The sequence below is a fragment of the Rhinatrema bivittatum genome, chromosome 13, assembly GCF_901001135.1.
Source record: "Rhinatrema bivittatum chromosome 13, aRhiBiv1.1, whole genome shotgun sequence".
NCBI lineage: Eukaryota > Metazoa > Chordata > Amphibia > Gymnophiona > Rhinatrematidae > Rhinatrema > Rhinatrema bivittatum.
The window spans coordinates 57,063,690-57,083,996 of NC_042627.1; the positions used below are offsets into that span (position 1 = coordinate 57,063,690).

The 20,307-nt window shown below is 40.5% G+C and overlaps 1 protein-coding gene across 2 annotated transcripts in view; it reads right to left on the reverse strand.

Annotated features, from left to right (window-relative positions):
* The window catches only part of MYEF2 (myelin expression factor 2), a 127,287-nt gene that overhangs the window by 24,997 nt on the left and 81,983 nt on the right, over window positions 1-20,307 (reverse strand). The window contains exons 14-15 of one of the 2 annotated variants that reach the window (XM_029575728.1): window positions 12,509-12,568; window positions 7,367-7,434 (exon numbers count right to left, since the gene is read on the reverse strand). In XM_029575728.1, coding sequence (XP_029431588.1) covers window positions 7,382-7,434; window positions 12,509-12,568 — 113 coding nt within the window. In that variant the 3' untranslated portion in view covers window positions 7,367-7,381. Of the gene's footprint in view, window positions 1-7,366; window positions 7,435-12,508; window positions 12,569-20,307 lie in introns of those variants that run through there. The other variant, XM_029575726.1, reaches the window with a different exon arrangement.

A 20,307-nucleotide genomic window follows, 5' to 3' on the forward strand; every position in this document is an offset into this window, starting at 1 on the left:
GGCAAGCCAAGGACATCAAAATCAACAGCAGAAGCAGCCTTCCCCCCTTGCAGCTCCTGGTGCCAGAATCCCAATTAAAACTTGATTCTCTCCATTCACAGCTGGAAAAAGCAAAGGCAGCTCCTGTTCTCAAGACCCTGTCATATGTGGCCCCAAAATGGCCAATGATCCTGCTGACTATAAGCTTTATTGAGCAGGGACTGCCTTGTGTGTTTGTACAGCGCTGCATATATTGTGTCGTAGTATAGAAATGGTAAATAATAGTAGCAGCAGCATGCTCCAAGCAGGAACACTCCTCACCAATGGTACCCACTGCTGAGGAGACCCTCAGGAGCTGTAGTCTCACTCCCTTCCTACCTCTTCAAACAGACCCTGCACAAAAACAACCCTGTAGCACTGATGTGGCCAACCCACACACCCCACAGGAACCGCTGTGCATAACATACTCAGTCCTGCTATAAATTCTCTCCCAGAGCCTAACTTTCATCAGCCCGCCCCCTCCCCCCTCTTGATTCTATCTGAACTACCACATGGCTGCTCCTTTTCACTATTTAGCCTTTTTTTTTTTTAAACTATTCCTCAACCTCGGGATGAACCAACAAAGTAGACTGATCAATGCTAGAGTAATGGGAGTGGAATAATGGAAATAACTGGAAGTAGGAGAAAGGCAAGATTGGAGGCGGGGGGGGGGGGGAATCCTGAACCTTAGGCATAATCTCCCAGAGGACAAAGCCCAACACGGATTCTACTGACCATATCTGCTAAGTAGCTCAGCCAGAGTACCCCCAATTCATGGTTGGTACCCCCTTTCTGGGGGTGGATCAGCTCCTAATGACGACTGCTGCCACAGGAGCAGCCTCTTCCCTTACTTTCTCACCCAGCCTAAGCCACACAGTACGGGATACTTACTTTCTATCTGCTGGAGACAATATTGGCCAGCCAAGGTCAGCATAGGACCCTATATGGCAGGGTTGGCCAACTCCAATCCTCAAGGGCCACAAACAGGTCCAATTTTCAGGATATCCATAATGAATATTATTTATTTATTTTTAACTTTTATATACCGACATTCTTACATCAAATGCAAATCATACCGGTTTACATTAAAACAGAAAAGCAGGAAATATATTTCCATAGTCAAATACAATGAACATGCATGAGAGATGCACTGCCTCCATTGTATCCTGAAAACCAGGCCTAACTGTGGCTCTTGAGAACTAGGGTTAGCCACCCTACTATATAAGGTGATATCAGCAAGTATGCATGCATTCACTATATAGGGTGATATCAGCTAGTGAGTATGCATATAGCAGATCTGTGTTCAATCTATGGAGGCGGCTACATAGTGTGCCACGTCCATTTTGGAGAAGAATTAATTTATCTTTTTGTCTATCTGCTGGAACGGGAACATACACCCATATGTCCGGACTAGTCTGGCTTGCTTAAAGAAGAAACTTTCTGACATTCTACTTGAATGTTTCATCATGCGAATATGGCAAAAGTGCTCACAATGTATTTTTGGAGAATAAATTCAACAGAAACAATTAACAAAGAAACATAAATGATGGCAGAAAAGGACCAAATGGTCCATCTAGTCTGCCCAGCAAGCTTAAAGGTAGTAACTGTGCAGGTTACTCCCATATTTCTCTTAAGGGTGGTAACTGTCACTCTGTGTAGTTCTCCCCGAACTTTATGATACCCATAAAAATTTCAGCTAGTAACGTTTTACTGGATGAACTTTCTTGAATTAATATATTTAAATTAAAAAAAACATTTATATGGGAAAGTTTGAAGAACAAATTTACAAGATTTGAGGTGGATAAAATGATAAAACTTATAGGTCATGTGCACATAAAATAGTAATTTTGACACAAGAATATCTAGTTCACAGTTCCTTACATTGGAAGAGATCTGAATAGTTGCTTGATAAATAATCTAGGAATTCAAAACACAAAAAGATACTGAATATAAAATGTTAGTAGATAAAAAGCTTTCAGTCTTGGAACTAAAATATTAATTAGAAAAATCTTCTGCAATGTAAGAGAGCAATGCAATAACACTTTACCTTTGATTTGCTGTAGGTTGGAAAACTTGGTAGCCATTGAAAAAGAAAATGCTTCCTAGTTGACATGACTCAAATGGATTTTATCATTCCAGTAACTATTGCCATTAACATTTTACAATGAATAAAAATATTCATTTTTCCAGACCTAGCAAAGGTTACACAGCAGAGGAGAAAATTATGGCCATGCAGCAAGAGATGTGTTTTAGAAGCATCTTGTTTGCTCCAACACCCTTATAATTGGTAAAATACTGTAGTATAAATTGGGTTTTTTTGTCTGACCAATTAAGGTTTTTTTTTAATTTCAAAAACTTAGAAAGTGTATGCTGAAGCTAACAGCAAGCATGTGAGTTGATCTATTTATAATTCTGGGGAGGTATTATGCTTAGTTTCCAAAAATATTTTCTTGATTCCTGTTTTTAGCTCTTCCCCACCCCACAACTGTGGACTAATGAAAATTGAGGTTAGTTGTGTTTCCTTTGGCTATCGCCTTGTTTACTATAATTATACTTTGCAAAGTTAAAATGATATAGATATAAAAGTATTCAGACCAAACTCCTTGTATGATAAAGCTACTCCAGGAATTCTTCTTCACTGTTGCAGCATTAACTACAGATGCAGTATTTTTTCCTTCTCCTCCAGAATTATCATGTAGAAATTGCTTAATATTAATCAGAAGATTCAAGTTGAGGGACCTCTGGTCTTCTTCCAATTTAACCAACTATGTATTTATAATCTGGATTCCTTGGAGTTTGAGATACCTTTTAAAAAGAGCCAATAAAAAGATTTAGTTCATGAGACCACATAGGTCCCTTTTTTCAGATGTCAGCAGTCCAGAATTCCAGTAGCATCGAAACTCCAGTTATCTACATCTACTAGAACTCCACACTACATAAATCACTTGCTTACCTGTAATAAGTGTTCTCGGCAGACAACAGAATGAACAGTCACACGCAGATGTCTTTGGCTGTAACAGTTCCATCTATTTTTTCATGATTTTATGCACGAATTGCCATTAAATTAGGCCCATTCTTGATATATCACTCAAAACAATCCACTGAATTCCACTGGACATCTTGTGGAAAAATTTGATTTGATTCCTTTTTCTTTCTTTCTTTAGAGCAGTTAAAGCTGCTTTGAATGTAAGAATAATTCTCTTTGCTGAGTGATCAGATCTGATGACATGAGCCAGGTCATTTTTTATACTAATAGTTGAAGGAGAAGTGGACACCAGACCTGCCTGTACCACTAGGAGAATCACAACCCCTCTACCCCTGCTTTTAACTTCATCTTTGCTAAGAATGAGTCTAGTGAGTATGCAATATAGCAGACCCGTGTCCAGTCATGCAGAAGGCTATGTACTTTGCCTTGACTTGGGTGGCAAAGAAGTCTACCCCTCAGGTTTCCCCACTGCCAAAATATTTCTTTGGCTGTCTGGGGTTTAGGAACAATTTATTAGTATTGAGAATTCTGCTGAGCTAGTCTGCAATGTTTATGGAGCCATGGCAGATCAATACCTCAAGAGGATGTCTGTGTAGGTTATTGCCCAGGTCCATATTGATTGTTTCCAAGCAGAAGGGGCACAAATCTGTCCCCACCCACCACTTGTTCACATAAAAACATAGCAAGTTGATTGTTGAACAAAATAGTACTTATCCAATGTGTTAGAATGTTATGAGAGCTAGTCTTATGGCTCTGATCTCCAGCAAGTGTATGCTGAGCTTGGTCTCCCACAAAGACCACAACCCTTGTGTGTTCAGCCTCTAAGTATGACTCCCTACCCCAAAAGGGATACATCCATAACTACTTGATGTGGTGGAAAATGAAATGATCAACTGATTTCCAGGTTGGCTCCAACTAGCCACTAGTCCAATTTCCCCGAATTCTCTGGTTACTTCTATGACATTGTCAAGGCTTTGGCAATACTGGATCCTCAGAGCACTGTGACCACTGACCTTGTGTCATGTGGAATCTCAATGGGAGAATATGTCCCAGCCTCTTTAGGAGAACTCTTACTGATATCAATAACTTGTTGGCTAGTAAGTAGGTTCCTGCAAGCAGGTGGAGTCTCACTGGCTTTTATGATTTCTAATATTTATTTATTTTAACACTTTTCTATACCGACATTCATGAAAAAAAGATTCATATCAAATCGGTTTACATAGAATATGGGGACTAACTAAATAACCATATAACAAGAAGCAAAAAGCTTCTATGTACTATAGAAGATGAGTTGGAGAAAGATGTGACTGCATAGTTTGATGAACCTGAAAGGACCCAAACATCAGGCATTATTTGGGGCCATAAGTGGGCAAAAAGGACTAATCTGCCACCTACTCCCTGAGCAGAGAGAGAGGCCACACTTTCAACAGGGAGCCAAAAAAACAGTTTTAGGCTACATGTTCAGGTCAGGTCTCTGAATTGTGATCATGCTGTCTGTTTTAACTCAGATCTATAGGGCATTGTGTATTTCTTCCTTTGGTAAATGGGGTGGAACCTTTTTGTATGCTGTTGCTGCTACCCAGTTACTGTGCAAAATTTACAGGGTAGTATGTGGTCCTTAAGGTCCATTGTTTAACTTTAGAACTGAACAAGGTATCACCTAGACAAGGCACATCAACAAGCCTTTCGTGACCTCTTCCCCAAGGCCTGAGGCTTTTTTGCCATGCCAATCCATATGCCGTGATGGCTATCACTGAACCCTTGGTGACCATGCCAAAATTGTAATATGCTCTCCTTACAAGGTGCTCACCACACTCCATGTCCTCTGAAATGAAGATTAGGATGTTGTAGGCTTTAGGATCTAGGTGGTCAAACTCCTGGATCTTTTGCTTCACTCTCTCTAGTACATTGTTTAGATACTGGACCATGAGAAGCTGGTCTAATGAAATTCTCTGACATGAAATAACCTCCTTGGCAAAGGAACCTAATATATTTATTGGTCCTTGCCCAGAGGGGTTGAAGTGTGGTTTCTCAAATTTTTAGCTTTCTTTAGTGCAGCTTACACCACTACTGATTGGTGGGGGAGCTGTGTGTTATCAAAGTCTGGTATGGGTTTAACCTTGTACTTGGATTCTATTTGCTTTGTGATAGCATGTACCCGTGAGAAGTCTCCCAGTTTTTCCAGTTTTCTTAGAATCCGATGCACTGAAAGACCCAGTGCCCTGGGGATATTGCAAAACTGTAATATGCCCAGCATTGTTGATCTTTGCTCTGCCACTTTGTGAAGATCACAAAAGATGTTTATAAAGCAGATGGCTTGGACTATGGATAAAGCTCTTCTGGATGTGAGGAATTTCTAGCAAGTCTGGGATTAGAAGACTGTACACCAGGGAGTACCATCCATGACCCTGTGAGATCCAAAACATCTAGATCACTCTCTGGTTCCCTTGATAACTCAGTCAGATGAGAGCCAACAGACTCAGTAAGGTTCTCAGTCTGTCCTGTAGTAAAAATGCCCTATGAGATTCAGTGACCACCCCTGGAAACAAAATTGATTGTATATGACTGGGATTCTGGCACAGCATCTGAGACTGGCTTGCCAGATCTCCTGAATGGCTTTAGTTCACTCCCATCTACTGCCTCTGGAATAAGCAGATGTTCCTGCTACAGAGAATAAGAATCCTGATGGGTTAACAGTGGAAAAGGGTTGTGTGTATGTGAAGAACTTAATAGTGACAGAATGATCTGTAGTGGGACTAAATAGGTATCTGTTTGTTCTCACCAGTACTCTACTCTTCTCTGTGTCACTAAGGCAGATATTTCCCTCTGATATCACCTGTTCTGCCCCTGCCATCAGGGGAGGTACCCTGGATGAAATTGGCTGCTTCACCGACAAAGAACTTTTTAAGGTTGGCTGATATCAGCAGAATCCAACACCACCCTAGAAAGTGCTTGTGTGCCAAAGGAGTAAGAACCGGCATGGGAGGGCTGGCAGTTGAAAACTGAGCCCTTGGAAGATACTGTTGCAAAATCTGGATTGAGTTGCTGACCCCCAGGAGGGGAGGTTAAGAAGAACAGCTGCATATCTTTAAGCAGGGGTTTGTTTTGGAGGAAAGATTCCTTGAGCTGCATTCCCAAACACCAGCAGCATGGGTCAAAGGGCTTTTGGAATCAAGAAGGTGAGGACTCCTTATCCCAGGGGCAACATCCTAAAGCTGTCACTATCAGTATCGTGTAAGCACAGGTCTGAGGATTAAGAGTAAATGATTTCTGAGTAAGAATTTTCCTTTAAGTGCCTGGCTCCTTTATTAAGCCTTTGTACATTGGTGTTAACAAGGAGGGAAATAAAAATGTGAAAGTCACCCTGCATCCATAGCCAATGCTATTTCAAAGTTTTAAGAGATGCATGAGCAACAGAATAATTTAAAATACCTGAGAATAGATCAAGGTTTTACAAACAGTATGAGTGATTTTAGTGTTGCAAGTTTAAGCACCTTTCAAAACTAGGCGCTTTTTTTTTTTTTTTGTTAGACATGGCTGTAAGAAGGGCTTCAACAGGATAAAAAAAAAAGGACTGGCTTTTTTCATCCTGCTTGATCATAAAGAAACAGAGTTATAGTTAGGGTGACTATACAACTCCTTGTCTAGAGGAATAAACTGAGCCAGCCTGGTTTTACACCATTTCATGCATGATGTAGTTCTGATTTCACTATTGAATTCCTTAAGAAAAACAGCACTTTATCTCCCTATATAAAATGGGATAAAATCAAGACAGGCTCATCTTGTCCCCTTGGACATGAGGCTATAACAACTAAAATACACTTGTTGGGAATTAGATGTTTATCTAATTGAAACCTAGGATTTTGATCTACAAATTACAGGAACAGAAGTGTGTAAATGTTCCCTTCACCCTCCAAGATAATAAATCCATTGATTTGGAAATGTGTGAAAAATCAAAGCCCATGTACATACTGCTCTCTTTGCAACCCGATGAGCTGAAAAATTGCTAAGTTCAGAGAGGAAATACAAATATTGAAGCATATTAAAACCTACATATGTAGTTGCAGGAAACAGCTAAAGCTAAAACTAAAAGATGATTTATTGGATATACTCGTGACATATACAGATGTAAAGATAAAAGCAGATGGATTATAAAACCCTTATTAAACTGGCAGAGGTACAAGATTGCGCATAACAAAATAACTTATTTTCTAACATGATAGGAGCAGCTCCATTAGATTTGAAGTGCCCAAAGTTCAATTTTCTCTTAACTACAGCATGACATTTTAAAAAACAGCAAAAGCATTATACTTAACTCAAATTTTGTATATTGACAGCCAATTTTTAAGACAATTAAGTGAAATTTTTCAAAATATATTAAAATGCAAAGTAAAGAATCAATTTTCTGAAAAAGTCCCAACTGGTTTCCTCTGAAGTTTCCACCAAGGGAAAAAAAAAAAAAAGTACATGAGATTTACAGAAAACCTATCCATGTAACATTAATTGAACATTAATGTTAAAATTAAATATTCTTTCAAGCCTAAAAGTAAACAAGCTAGTCAATGGAACATTATTTGATTTATAGCTACACACAATTAAATTCCCTTTAACAATTTCAAGGATGCACAAACAAGTCATACACTACTGCTATTTAAAAACTTTTATTTAAATGGTACTGCAATCCAGAAAACATTTACAACTGTTCGGAGATATCAAATTAAATATATGGATAATGTTAAAACAAATGTAAGTCTCATATGTGACAATCCGTACAAGACTGATCAAATTTGTGACTATATACAGTGCTGAGAAAACATTTAACCCCAAGGATAAAAAGAATTACAAGCTGTTGACATGATAATCTTTAATTGAAAGTCTTCTCTTATGAAATAAAAAAGGGTATAAATTAATTCTGCCTGAGACACAATGTGCAAAGTAGGAACAAAAAGAATTAATTCAGAATCAGTGAATGTGAAGTAGTAAGTGAAGCCCCAGTTTCCTTGGCATATTTTTAACCCCCAGGTCTAAATATATGATGTACCTCGCTGGGAGGAAGCCTAAAGACCTTTGTTTTCAGTTTTTATTTTTCCAGGGAATATATCAGTGTTTCTTATAAAATGAACAAACCTGGGAGAAAATCAGTGGGGAAAAAATAAATAGTTTCCACTGATTTTCTCCCATTTTGTGTTATAACTGATAAATTCCAAAGAAAAAAATTTGAATATGAAGGCCTACATTACATAAGTGCATAATTAAACTGGCTAATTAGAATCAGGTGCTTAAATTAAGTAGATAAGTAAATCATCCTGCAGCTATGCACAGCTTACTTTGGACATCTTGTCCTATCATAAAGGTCCAAAAGGTTTTGAGTTTGGTCTTCTCCATACATGTTAGTGGCAATATGCCACAAAAAATTTCACAGAATCTTTAAAAAAAATATATATATATATATATATACATACACACACACATATACATCGGACTCCAGCATTCCACTTTCAGTCTATAAATGGAAAATGCTAAAGATTACAGCAACTACCCACGAGCATTCTCCTGAATATTAAGGGGGTAGAGATGGTGAGAAGCGATCTGTTGAATTGTTATTGTTTATACGCTGTGTTATTTTCATATTGCACCACATTTCTAATGTTGTATGACTAAGGGCATGTAATCAAATGCTGTACAAATAAATCAACCCCAGAGTAAACTGAAAAGTTATTTAAAAAGTTATTTAAAAAGTCCCAAAGAAATCCATATTATAAATCTGCAGGCAGCTGATGAGAGGTTCATGGGTCAACCATCAGAAAAAAACTGAATGGGAATGGTGTTCATGGGAGGATAGTTAGGGACTACTACTCCCTAAAAGGAACATTGTTGCCTGCTTCAGATTCACCAAAGACTATCTAAAGACCCACAAAACTTCTGGAATAATGTTCTCTGGACGGATGAGTCAAAAAAAATAGAACATTTTGGACACAACAAAACATTTTAGCTGACAAAAAAAAACAAACCTCATTCAGACTGTCGAGAATGGTGGCAGTATTATGATGTGGGATTGCTTTACTGCCTTCATTGATAGAACCATGATTTCTGCTTTATGTAAGCAAATTCTAGAGGTGGCCATCCATTCATGAGCTGAAGCTGAGCCAAAAAATAGGTCATGTAGCCAGATGACTAAACATTCAAATAGATCTACTAGAGTGGTTGAAGAGATTTTGCCTTTTTGATTGGCCAAGTCCCGAACTGAAAATGTGGCAAGACCTAAAAGCAAGTTGTTCATGCAAGGAAGTCATGAGTTGAAGCCATTCTATATGGAAGAATGGGCCAAAATTCCTCAAGGGCAATGCGAGAGACTAAACAGTTTCAGGAAATATTTAGTTGACATTATTTCTGTGCCACAACTTACTGAAGGAAGGAGTTACATTTTCACATCAGGTTACTTACTATTCAAACTTTTTGTTGAATAATCCAAATATATCCTTTTTGTAGGAGTTATTAATTCAATAGTAATATCTTTATTAGGGTTTGGATTAGTATCTAATCATGTTTTGAGTACAAATGCTGCTAAAATATAGTCCATTCTAAAGGGGGGGGGGTGTTTACAAACTTTCTCAGCTCTGTACCTCATGAACAAAGTATTTTATAATTTAACCATAGTTTGACCATTTAAAATAAAAACTACTGACTGGCTTTGCCAAAATAGGCTGCTTGAAGGAGACTATGTACATGAACTGATAATGCAGGATTGTCAAACCCTATTTGGAACAAATAGTACAATTAAATACCCCAGTATTTCTATAGACTTTTTTTTTTTATTTCTTTACCTTTAGTGTATGAATGATGAATTGCTGTTTTCTAATATAAAAAAGTGTTATATTGCATTGTTTCTAGCCAAAAGAAATTGCCTGAAGATGGAAAAACGACAGAGTCTAAAAACTTTGTTGAAAGATTTAAGGTGCATTATCTATTGCAAGTGTAGTATGCATTAGAGAGAAAATGCATCTCTTGGGCTGTATGAGACTCAATACTACTTCTTGATTATACACTATTCATGCCTTACTACCAAAACAATCTACTGGACACACTAAGCACCTTTTATGAAATTTCTAAATACTACATGTTAAAGTGATTGGAATGAAAATTTGTCATCCATTCTGTATTTTATATGATCAATGTTTTGTAAACTCTCAATGTGTATTTTCTTAAAAACATTTGGGCTGTGGCTATAAAACTTGAGGAACAAGTAGATCTCAGTAAAAATGTTTGAAATTTCTCTGTAAATTCAGGCAACTGTCAAAAAAGTAGTTTCACTTAAATTCTTAAGATGGAAGAATCATTATGCTTCACTTGAAGATTTTTCCAACATGGCAGTTCAGTAACAATGAAACAGTATATTTACAGTTGTGCTCTTAAGTTTATATACCCCTGGCAGAATTTGTAAGGTATGTAGCATTTTAAGAAAACACAAGTGATCAGATAAAACATGTTATTTTTAATAAGTTAAATTAAATTTTATGCATCACAGAATGGCACAATTAGCCATAGCAATAAAATAAATAAAATGGTCCTGTTCAAAAGTTTACATATCCTTGAATATTTGGGCTGATATACACTCAAGCTGACACATACAGGTTGAGATGGCAATGAAGGGTAGGTATCCATACGTGTGCCCTGCTTGATTGTAATTAGTGTGTGTATAAACAGCCAATGAGGTTTCTTAGCTCTTGAGAAACCTTGTGCATTTCATCCAAGGCTGCACTGACTGATTGGTTACTGAAGCATGGGGAAAGCAAAAGACCTGTCAAAGGATCTGTGAGCAAAAGTAGTTCAACTTTATAAATCAAGAAAAGCATATAAAAAGCCATCCAAAGATTTGAAAATGCCAATCAGTACTGTTTACACTGATCAAGAAGTGGAAAATTATGGTTCAGTTAATACCATGCCAGACCAAGAAGATTTCAGAACGGTCATGAAAATTTGTTGGGATGCAAAGAAGCCAAAAGCAACTTCTATTGAAAAACAGACTTCTCTGAAAGAGTAGTGTGGGGGTTTCAGCATGCACAATAAAGAGATACTTGAACAAAAATGGGCTGCATGGTAGAGTTGCCAGGAAAAAGCTACTGCTACACGAAAGCCACAAAACAGCCCACTTAGAATACACTAAACAGCACCTAGAGAAGCCTCAAAACCTCTGGAACAAAATTTGGGTGATGAGACCAAAACTGAACTTTATGGTTACAACCATAAACTTTAAAAGCTATGTTTGGAGGCGTCAACACCATACCTACCATGAAGCTGGATCTCTGCTGATTTTAGGGTGTGTGAATTAAGCAGCACAGGAAATTTAGTCAACATTGATGGCAGGATGAATGAATCTTATCAGAAAATATTGAAGAATTTGTATTCATTAGCCAGGAAGCTGTACGTAGGACGCATTTGGACTTTCCAACATGACGATGATTCCAAACATAAGGCCAAGTTGACCCTTCAGTGGCTGCAGCTGAAGAATGTGGCCATTCCAAAACCTTCACTGTGTCCTGACCTCATCATTCAGCCACTTTGGGGAGAACTCAAACATGCAATTCATGCTAGACAACCAAAGAATTTAGAGGACCTGGAGGCTTTTTGCCAAGAGGCATGGGCAGCTTTACCATATGAGGAAAAAAGGGCATCATTCACAACTAACACAAAAGACTGCAAGCAGTCACTGATGCAAAGGTGTGTTGGGGGGGGGGGGGGGAAGAGGAGGGAATACATGATAAAAAAAATTAAGGGTGTGTACATTTTTTGAATCGGAAACTTCTTATTGGTTTAATAATCATGCTATTCTGTGACAAAATGTAACTTGAAACATTAAAAATAACTGACGTGTTTTGTCTGATCACTCATGTTTTCTTAAAATGCTTCACATCTTACAAATTCTGAGAGGGGATTGTAAAATTATAAACACAACTGTAAATAAACCTACACAGTATGGCATGAACAGCTAATTCTGCCCATATATCTGAGATCCATTCAAAGCCTGCTAGTTAAGATTAAAAAAATAAACAATCTTGTCAGGTTACATACTAATCTGCCCCCGAATTTGCTATTTTAACCATTTTTGGCTTCAAATTTCAAACACAAAATGCCACAGCTAACAAACATTGAAGGACGCTTTTCATTGGCTCTTCTTTAGAACTGCTTCTAAATTCTGTTTCAGGAATTATCACCCAGTTGTTTAATAAGAGGCTAGTGATTATTTATTGACAGAAGGAAATCAAGTGCCCGAGACCCTACTCTGGGTCCACAACATTGAGCCTTAATTCATGACAGAAAATGTGACATACAAAGTGAACAGCAAAATTGTCCCACCAAAGATAATCAAATTACAATACAAATTATGATTGTGGCATTGACATTTCCTTGTTATCTACAAAATGATTTCAAAAGAACAAGTTAATTGTAGAATTTTTTTGTAGTAACAATGAACTGATCAATTGAAGTAAAAACTAGAAAACCTACTCATTCCAGTTCCCAGGCCCGAAGTTCCCATTCCTCCAAAAGCTCCAACCATAGCACTACCTAACAAAAAGAAAACAAATATACTGAAATTACAAACAGAAAATGCAGAAATTAAATCTTGATAATTTTTTCCTTGAATCCTTTCATACCAGTCCAAATGAGTGGGTTATGCCTCTCCTGCTAGCAGGTGAAGACAGAATTGCAAGTTTTCTGTGAGATCATTCATAGTATATAAGCTAATGCAGAAGTAAACCTTGTCAAATCTTTGTCAAAGTTAGTCAACTAATCATCAAAACTACAAACAAGTAATAACTTTTATAATAAACATTTTAGAAACAAGAACTACTCCAAGGCCTTCTCTTATACTCCTCCCCTTTGGTAAGAGAAGGCACTAACAGATCCTGTTCCCTTGTGTTCTCCCAACAAAAACGGCTGTAATTTCTGTACTTTAGCCAGCCTAGACCAACATGGTAGGGTTCTGGACTGGTATGGAGAACTCAAGGTAAAGAAATTATGTAAGATAAAATTTCTCCTTCCTTATCCTGCCATACCAGTGCAGACGAGTGGGATGTACCAAAGCTTCCCTCAATACTGAGTGGGAATAGGTTCAGCCTGCCTTCAAGGCAGGATCATTTCTAGCCTGGACATAAAAGCAGTAATTCATAAAGAAATGAAAGGATGACCAAGTTGATGATTTGCAAATATCCTCTGAGAAACCGCTCTAGATTCAGCCCAGGAAGCTGCCTGGGCAATATCTAGGGCGATCTCAGCTCACAATATACGTTGTGCCAATTGCTTCTTTAATCCATCGGGCTATAGAGGACTTAAGCTGTCTCACACTTACAAGGCTTGCTACACCGGACAAACTGTCAGTCTTGTCTCAAAAAAGGAATTAGTCACTTTCAGGTATCTTAAAAATGGTTCTACTTATATTCAATTTATGAGACTTCTACTCTCATCCTTACATTCCTTTGATGTAAAGGAATGGAGAAATGGAGAAATTACTATTTACCTGATAATTTCCTTTCATCTAAGAAGGCAGGCCAATCCACACCAGTGTATAATGCACCTCTACCAGCAGATGGAGACCGAGTAAAAGCTGACGTCATGGACATATAGCCCTACCCTATCAGCCTGCCAATATTCTCTGGAAAAGCCAAACTGTAGACAAACTGATTATACTTGAATCTGATTATTAACAGTCAACCACTCAAGCTTCCACCCAAGTGAGAACACAGAGCTCAGCCAAAAGAATTATCACTACTAAATTCTAGAGATGGCTATCACTTACCAGTCCTTCAACAAAAACGGAATAAACTGGACAGTCTGAATTGTCCGCAAATAAGGGACAAACTAAAAGCAATTAGGCAGCAGAGGACGGGTTGTGGGTTGGCCTGTCTTTAGAGAAAACGTTATCAGGTAAGTAGAAATCTCTCCTCTGTAGTAAAGCAGGCTAATCCACACCAGTGGGATATACCAAAGCAATGCCCGAACAGGGCAGGAGGCTGCCCACGAACCACTCAATACTGCACTCGCAAAGGCTGCAAACATCCAAGCAGTAACACTAGGAAAAGGTGTGCAAGGAAAACCACTTCGCTGCTCAAGAAACTTGACAGGAGACAACCGAAGCTTCAGAGACATGTACTAACATGCTTAGGCAAAGGATTCTCAGCATCCACATAGGTGGCTATGATAACATCCTTTATCCAATGCGCTATAGTTGCCCCCGTCACAGATTCTCCTTGTTTATCTCCACCATAGAGCACGAACAGCCGATCCAACTAAACTTAAGTAAATCAACTGGACAACAAATATCCTTGCTAATTGGCTGTTTAACAAAATCTTCTCTCCCGATAAGGAAAGGGCAAATGAAATAAAATTATTTGACCACAAAACTGTTTGCACTATTATTTCACTCCAGGAGCGCTCAATCTACCACCATGGACACCGGTTGGCTTCTGGGTCTGCCTTGATGACCGATTTAGACCACTGTCTTCGCATTGCCTGATATTACCATGACTGCATGAGCAGTCATGGTAATATCATGGTCATGGTCATGGTCATGGTCATGGTTCGACAAGCAGCTGCCAGCTGCTTGTCGAACCACAAACATGCCAGTCAAATCGCATGCTCTTCACTGTCAGGAGCTGGAACACCCTAACCCAGAAGGCTCGCATCTGTTGTACCAACCAGCTTAGTATCTCCAGGAAAATCCCTTTCCTGGGATGACCCGCTTGCAGTCACCATTGCAACTGAATGCTCACTACTAAGGGAAAGTGAAATCTCCCATGCACTTCTGTGACCGTGGATGCCACTGGGAGAGCAACAAGCCCTGAAGGGGCCGCATCTGTGCCCCCGCACAGGGGACAAGGTCCAAAGTGGCTGCCATGTACCTCAGGTCTTGTAGAGAAGACCACACTGTCTGATGCATAGTTCTCAGGGCCTGAATCTTAGCATTCAGTTAATGGTTACTCTCCAGTAGAAATATTCTGCCCTGCTCCGTTTCAAAGTGCCCGCTGAAAGATTCCTATGTTTGAGACTGCTGTAAACCTCACTAGATCAAGCCTAGTCCCTGTAGCAAGATGATCAGCTTGCGAGAAGCCAAGCGACTCTTCTCTGGACCGTTGACTCAAATTCACCAATCTAGATATGGATGTACCAGAATGCCCTGTTTGCGCAGACACTGCTACTACCACCATGACCTTGGAAAAGATCCTGGGTAGAGTCGCCAGCCTGAAGGGCAGGGCCTGAAAGTGATAACATTCCAAAACAGCAAGGCTCAGGAAATCATATTCCTGGCAAATGGGGATATGTAGATATGCCACAGTCAGATCTAAAGACGTGAGCAACTCCCTGGTTTGTACTACCATTATTGTGGAATGTTAAGTTTCCATTCAGAAATGAGTCAAATGTGAATGATGATTAGCTTCCCTAAGATCCAGGATAGGTCAAAAAGTATCCTTCCTCCCTCTTGAGAATGACAAAATAAGGGAATAGCAGTTTGTATTTACCTACGAGCCGAGAACAAATTACAGTCTTCACTGCCACACTCTTCTATAGGGCATTGCACAGACACACCATAAGGACATCCGGAGAAATCACAGGGAACAGCCATCCCTTATCACCTTTAGGACCCACTGATCCGTCATAATCTGGACGCACTTCTCGCCTACCTCCTGAACCAGTAAGTTGAGACCCTGAACCTTCACTGTGAAGATCGAGGAGCTTCCAAAGGGATAAATTTGAGTACAACTTCCTCCATAAGGAAAAGAATAAAAGCAAACCTTAAAAGGGTAAGCTTGTGAGATTTGGTTTAGAAATGTCTGCCGACCAATTCCATAGCCACAGCTGGTCTCTAGCCGTTATCACGGAAGCTAACACTAGTGGCCAACTGCACCAAGTCACAGCCCACCATTGCCTCAAAAGCAAAAATCAGGAGTCAGGACTGATCTAGGTATAAATAGGAACTTGTTTTTGTCCTTTTAACCAATTACCAATCCACAATAGAACACTGCCTCCTAGCCTGTGAGACTTTAATTTCCTGAGAAGTCTCAGGGGGGTTTTAGCAAATGCCTTCTGAAAATCCAAATACACTATCAACTGGCTCACTTTTATCTACATTAAAAAAAAAAAAAAAGTAAATGATTAGTAAGTTTAGCAAGGAGAAGTCTTGCCTTTGTCAGCTCCATTAAGCCATGTCTATCTATTTGGGCAGTGATTTTTGTTTTCTCTATTTTGCTGGGCTCCAACATCATGTTCACCAGTTTATAGATTTCCAGATCACCCCAGAGTGGTTTGTTTTTTTGTTTTTTTTTTTAAAGTTGACATCACATTGCCCACTTCCCAGTCTTCAGGAATTGTGACCATTTTAAATGATAACCTTGTACTAGTCTTTTGTAACCTAACAAATTCATGTTTTAGTTTTTAGAACTCTGGGGTGAATGTCATCTGGTCCTGGTGATTTGTTACTCTTCATTTGTCATTCTGATCTATTATATCCTCCATTGTCACAGATGTTTTAATTGCTCAGAATCTCTACTAGGACTTGCAAATGATGGTCAACCAGGAGCCCTCCAAACGCTGCATCAGTCCAGAATATGTCTGCACCTGCTAGAGACAGAATTATTAATGTTTATTACTGTACCAGCTCATGCACTGTGAAAGATGTCACTGAAAACTTGTAGTTTTCTGTCTTCTGCTGACAGTGAGGCATAACCCACATGGTCTGGACTGGTATGGCAAGATAAGGAAAGTGACATTACCTGTAACAGGTGCTCTCCGATGGACAGCAGATGTCAGAATGGCAGTCTTCACATATGGTTGAAGTCATCCGACCGAGCCAAGCGTGGAACTTTAATCTCAAGAACTCTAGAACTTTTAGCAAGCTCAGCTGTACTCATTTCCCTGTCTCCCAGGCAGAGATCCTCGGTCCATGGTATAGTTAATACATGGAGAAAAACTCCCAGAGGAAGTGGGTCAAAATTCTGAGACTGATATTCTCCTATCCATTGAAGAACCCCTGTTACAGGTAAGTAACCTCATTTTCTCAAAGGACAAGCAGGATGGCAATCCTCACAATTGGATGAATCCCAAGCTACAGGCTGTCAAAAAAACATGGGAATAACTGATAAGGCACCACTTGAGTGATTGGCAGAAAAAAACAAACAAACCACACACCCTCCTTTATTTTGAGGCAGCCTGACCCATAATGGGATCTATGGGTCTCTCTTAGGATAGACAGTGACAAAAACCCCAATGTGCAGCAATAATACTTGGCAAAGGGAGGATGCAATATGAACTCAGGGCAAGCAACAATCCACATCACCGCACAAAAAACAATGCAGTCAGAGCTTCCGCACAGCAAGCCCTGACATGCTCCACTAGGCCTAGGTTCTCTACTTTGTGCGGTGAAAGAGCTCTTGGATCAAGACCTGTTTTCTTCGGTATCACAAGAAAGTCAAACAATCTGGAGCTAGAGAGCCCTCCAGAGAGAAATCTGCAGTTTATTAGCCTCCGAAGAGCAAGAACAAATTGCTTACAAAGAGATATGCCCAATGTTTAGCTGACAGGAACAGACATAGAATCCAAGTACTTGTTTGGAAGAAGCAGCAGAAGGCATCAGGATCTGTTGAAGACCCCACCTGTCAAATGGCTACAAGAAAAGACCTGATCTCCCCAGTCAGATGGAGAGGAAACGAAAGACAAGACATTAAAGGGCTACCCCTCCAGTGGGAGCAGTATGCCTAGACTCCGAGCATGGCCGTAAGTACCAACTGAAGCTCACCCAATCTAAGCACCCCTATGACAGGCATACCCTCCTACCCAGCAATAAGCCCAGGTGAAAGGTAAGCATTTTGGCCAACCAACTGACGAGGCATTACTACCAGCAATCAGGCCAAAAGCAGGGAAACAATCATGTACCTTTTCCTTGAGGCCATATTTTAAAGACCACTTCCTTTCGCACCATGGCTTCTCCCTTGATATTCTGACTAGAGGTCAGAAGAAATAAATACCAGGAGGCAGATCCCAGGGCTCTAGGGATAAAAAGAGTTTCTAGACCATAAAAATCAACACTGGGTGACACCCCAACTATACTAACCCCTGCTGATCCAGTCAAGGAGCTGCCATCAAGGCAGAGTCAGCCTATAGATCCAATTTCCTCACAGTACACAAGTGGCAAAGCACTCAAGGCCTAGATTCCACTTGTGAGAACCTCAGAGGATGAAGCCTGGAAGCCTCGCCACAGACACAAAACTAGGAATGCTGCAACAGCCAGCCCCCTATGGAAAACCAGGACTTTGTCATGGACCTGGGAACCCTGACAGTACCAGATCAGCTTTCTCACCCACTTGCCCAGGTTTCAAAATCTATTGTGAAAACTCCTAATTCAACTGAATCATCTCATGCATACAAGATGCAAACATCTGCATGGACAAGGACACCTTGTTAGCCAAATAACACTACCACTGTCAGGGTTACATCTGAAAGAGGGAACAACCCCTCCCCCAAAGCAACCATATGGATGCGGGGCCTCTTTTGCTAGATCCCCCACCCCTGATACAAACAGCCATGGACTAGGTGGGTCATCAAAATATACAAATCATCTGGAATGCAGAGGGGATGAAACTCTCCCATCAGTGGCAGAGTACCACCCAAACATGAAGCTGATTGTTAGGAGTGGTAAAGTGAAGACATGCATGTTTTGCCCATCAGATAAGAGAAACTCCCCTTTATTTGCTGCTGGGGAGCAAAATCCCACAAGAGGGAATCAAAGGCTAACACTGCAGGGAATCAGAGTCCTAGACAGCTCTCCACATACCACAAGGCAGCTCCACTAAAGTGTAGCACAAAGTGGCATGAGTGCTTCTCCCAGATAGCTCATGGATCTAGTGGGATACAGAGTGCGACTGAAGAGGGAAACAGCCACTCAGAGGCAATGCCCACCTGGAGAAGTGGGGAGTGAAACAACCCCTCCCCCAAGTAGAAACCAAGATGTGGAGAGGGAACCTACAATTGCCTTTCGACGCCACTAGCCATACCGCACATCCCATAAGGGGATGAAGATCTCAACTTTAACTTGGTCATCCCTCCCTATTTCCTGTATGAGAATGGGACAGTCGCTGACCTATGAGGCTCTAATGGCGACAGCAATTCGCTGATGGCTGACAGTTGAACACTATGGATACCATGGCAACCAGGTGATGGGACAAGCAAAAAATGGCCCAGCCAATCCCCACTGTTCCTCCCCTAGCTGTTGGAGCAACAAACCTGCAATGTGTGCCCTGGAGGCTTCCCCATGAAGGGGATAGAGAGTGTAAGCCAATAAGGGAGGGGGCCTGTAACAGCCTGTCCCTGCCCCGTGGGGGTTATCCTCGTCAAAAGAGTGGTGCCAGAGCAAAGAGGAATGCATTTTCACCTGAAAAGCTGAAGACATCCCAGTGCATCAGCAACTGCAGTGCACGATCCCATGATGCCTTCCGTCATGCAATCACACACACAAAGAGCACAAGTAACAGTGACGTCTCTGCACTTAGCACTGTAACTGTGGTGCCTTACACCTGTGCAGTAGTACTCCACATGCGCCCGACATTGCAGCACCCAACTGGTTCCATGTTGGCATAGCAGTCCAAGCCCCTTCCACGGCATGCTCCATGCCATGGTATGGATCAGTGCCAAAGAACCATCATGAAATGTGCAGTAATGATTATCCCACTGCTGCGGCACAGCACCCCATGGTGTCAGAGACATGAGGGCACTGAACGGCACCCTGATGACCCCTGTTAATGATCCTTTATGATCAGTAGCCTCTGCACTGATGCATTTAGTCTAGGCAACCCAATTTCAAGGCATACCCTCCTGGCACACAACTTGACTGTGCTTGATACCGTCAATGCTCCGCATGGCGCTTACCACGTTAAGGTCTTGGAGTCCTCTGCTAACTGAGCTGGTGTCAATGCACAGCGGTCAGTCGAAAGTTCACAGAACTCCTGTCTGGATGTGAACTCAAGCAAGTCCCCAGGCTAGAGTCCTACTTGGACCACATACAGAATGCCAGTCCCATGGGGCACCGAAAGAGGCACAAATTTCCAGAAGCATTGAAGGAAAGGACAACACAAACAAGCTGAAGATGCAGTATTATTTATTAAGGGAAAGGGAACACCTTTATCAGAACTGTGCACTAGGCCCACCATGCTGCCAGCAGAGAGAACCTTTAGGAAAAGGGTGAAAAAAAACCCAACACAAACTACAGTAACAGTAAAAAATTAAAAAACCTTCTGCAGAAATGCCACAGCAGTAGC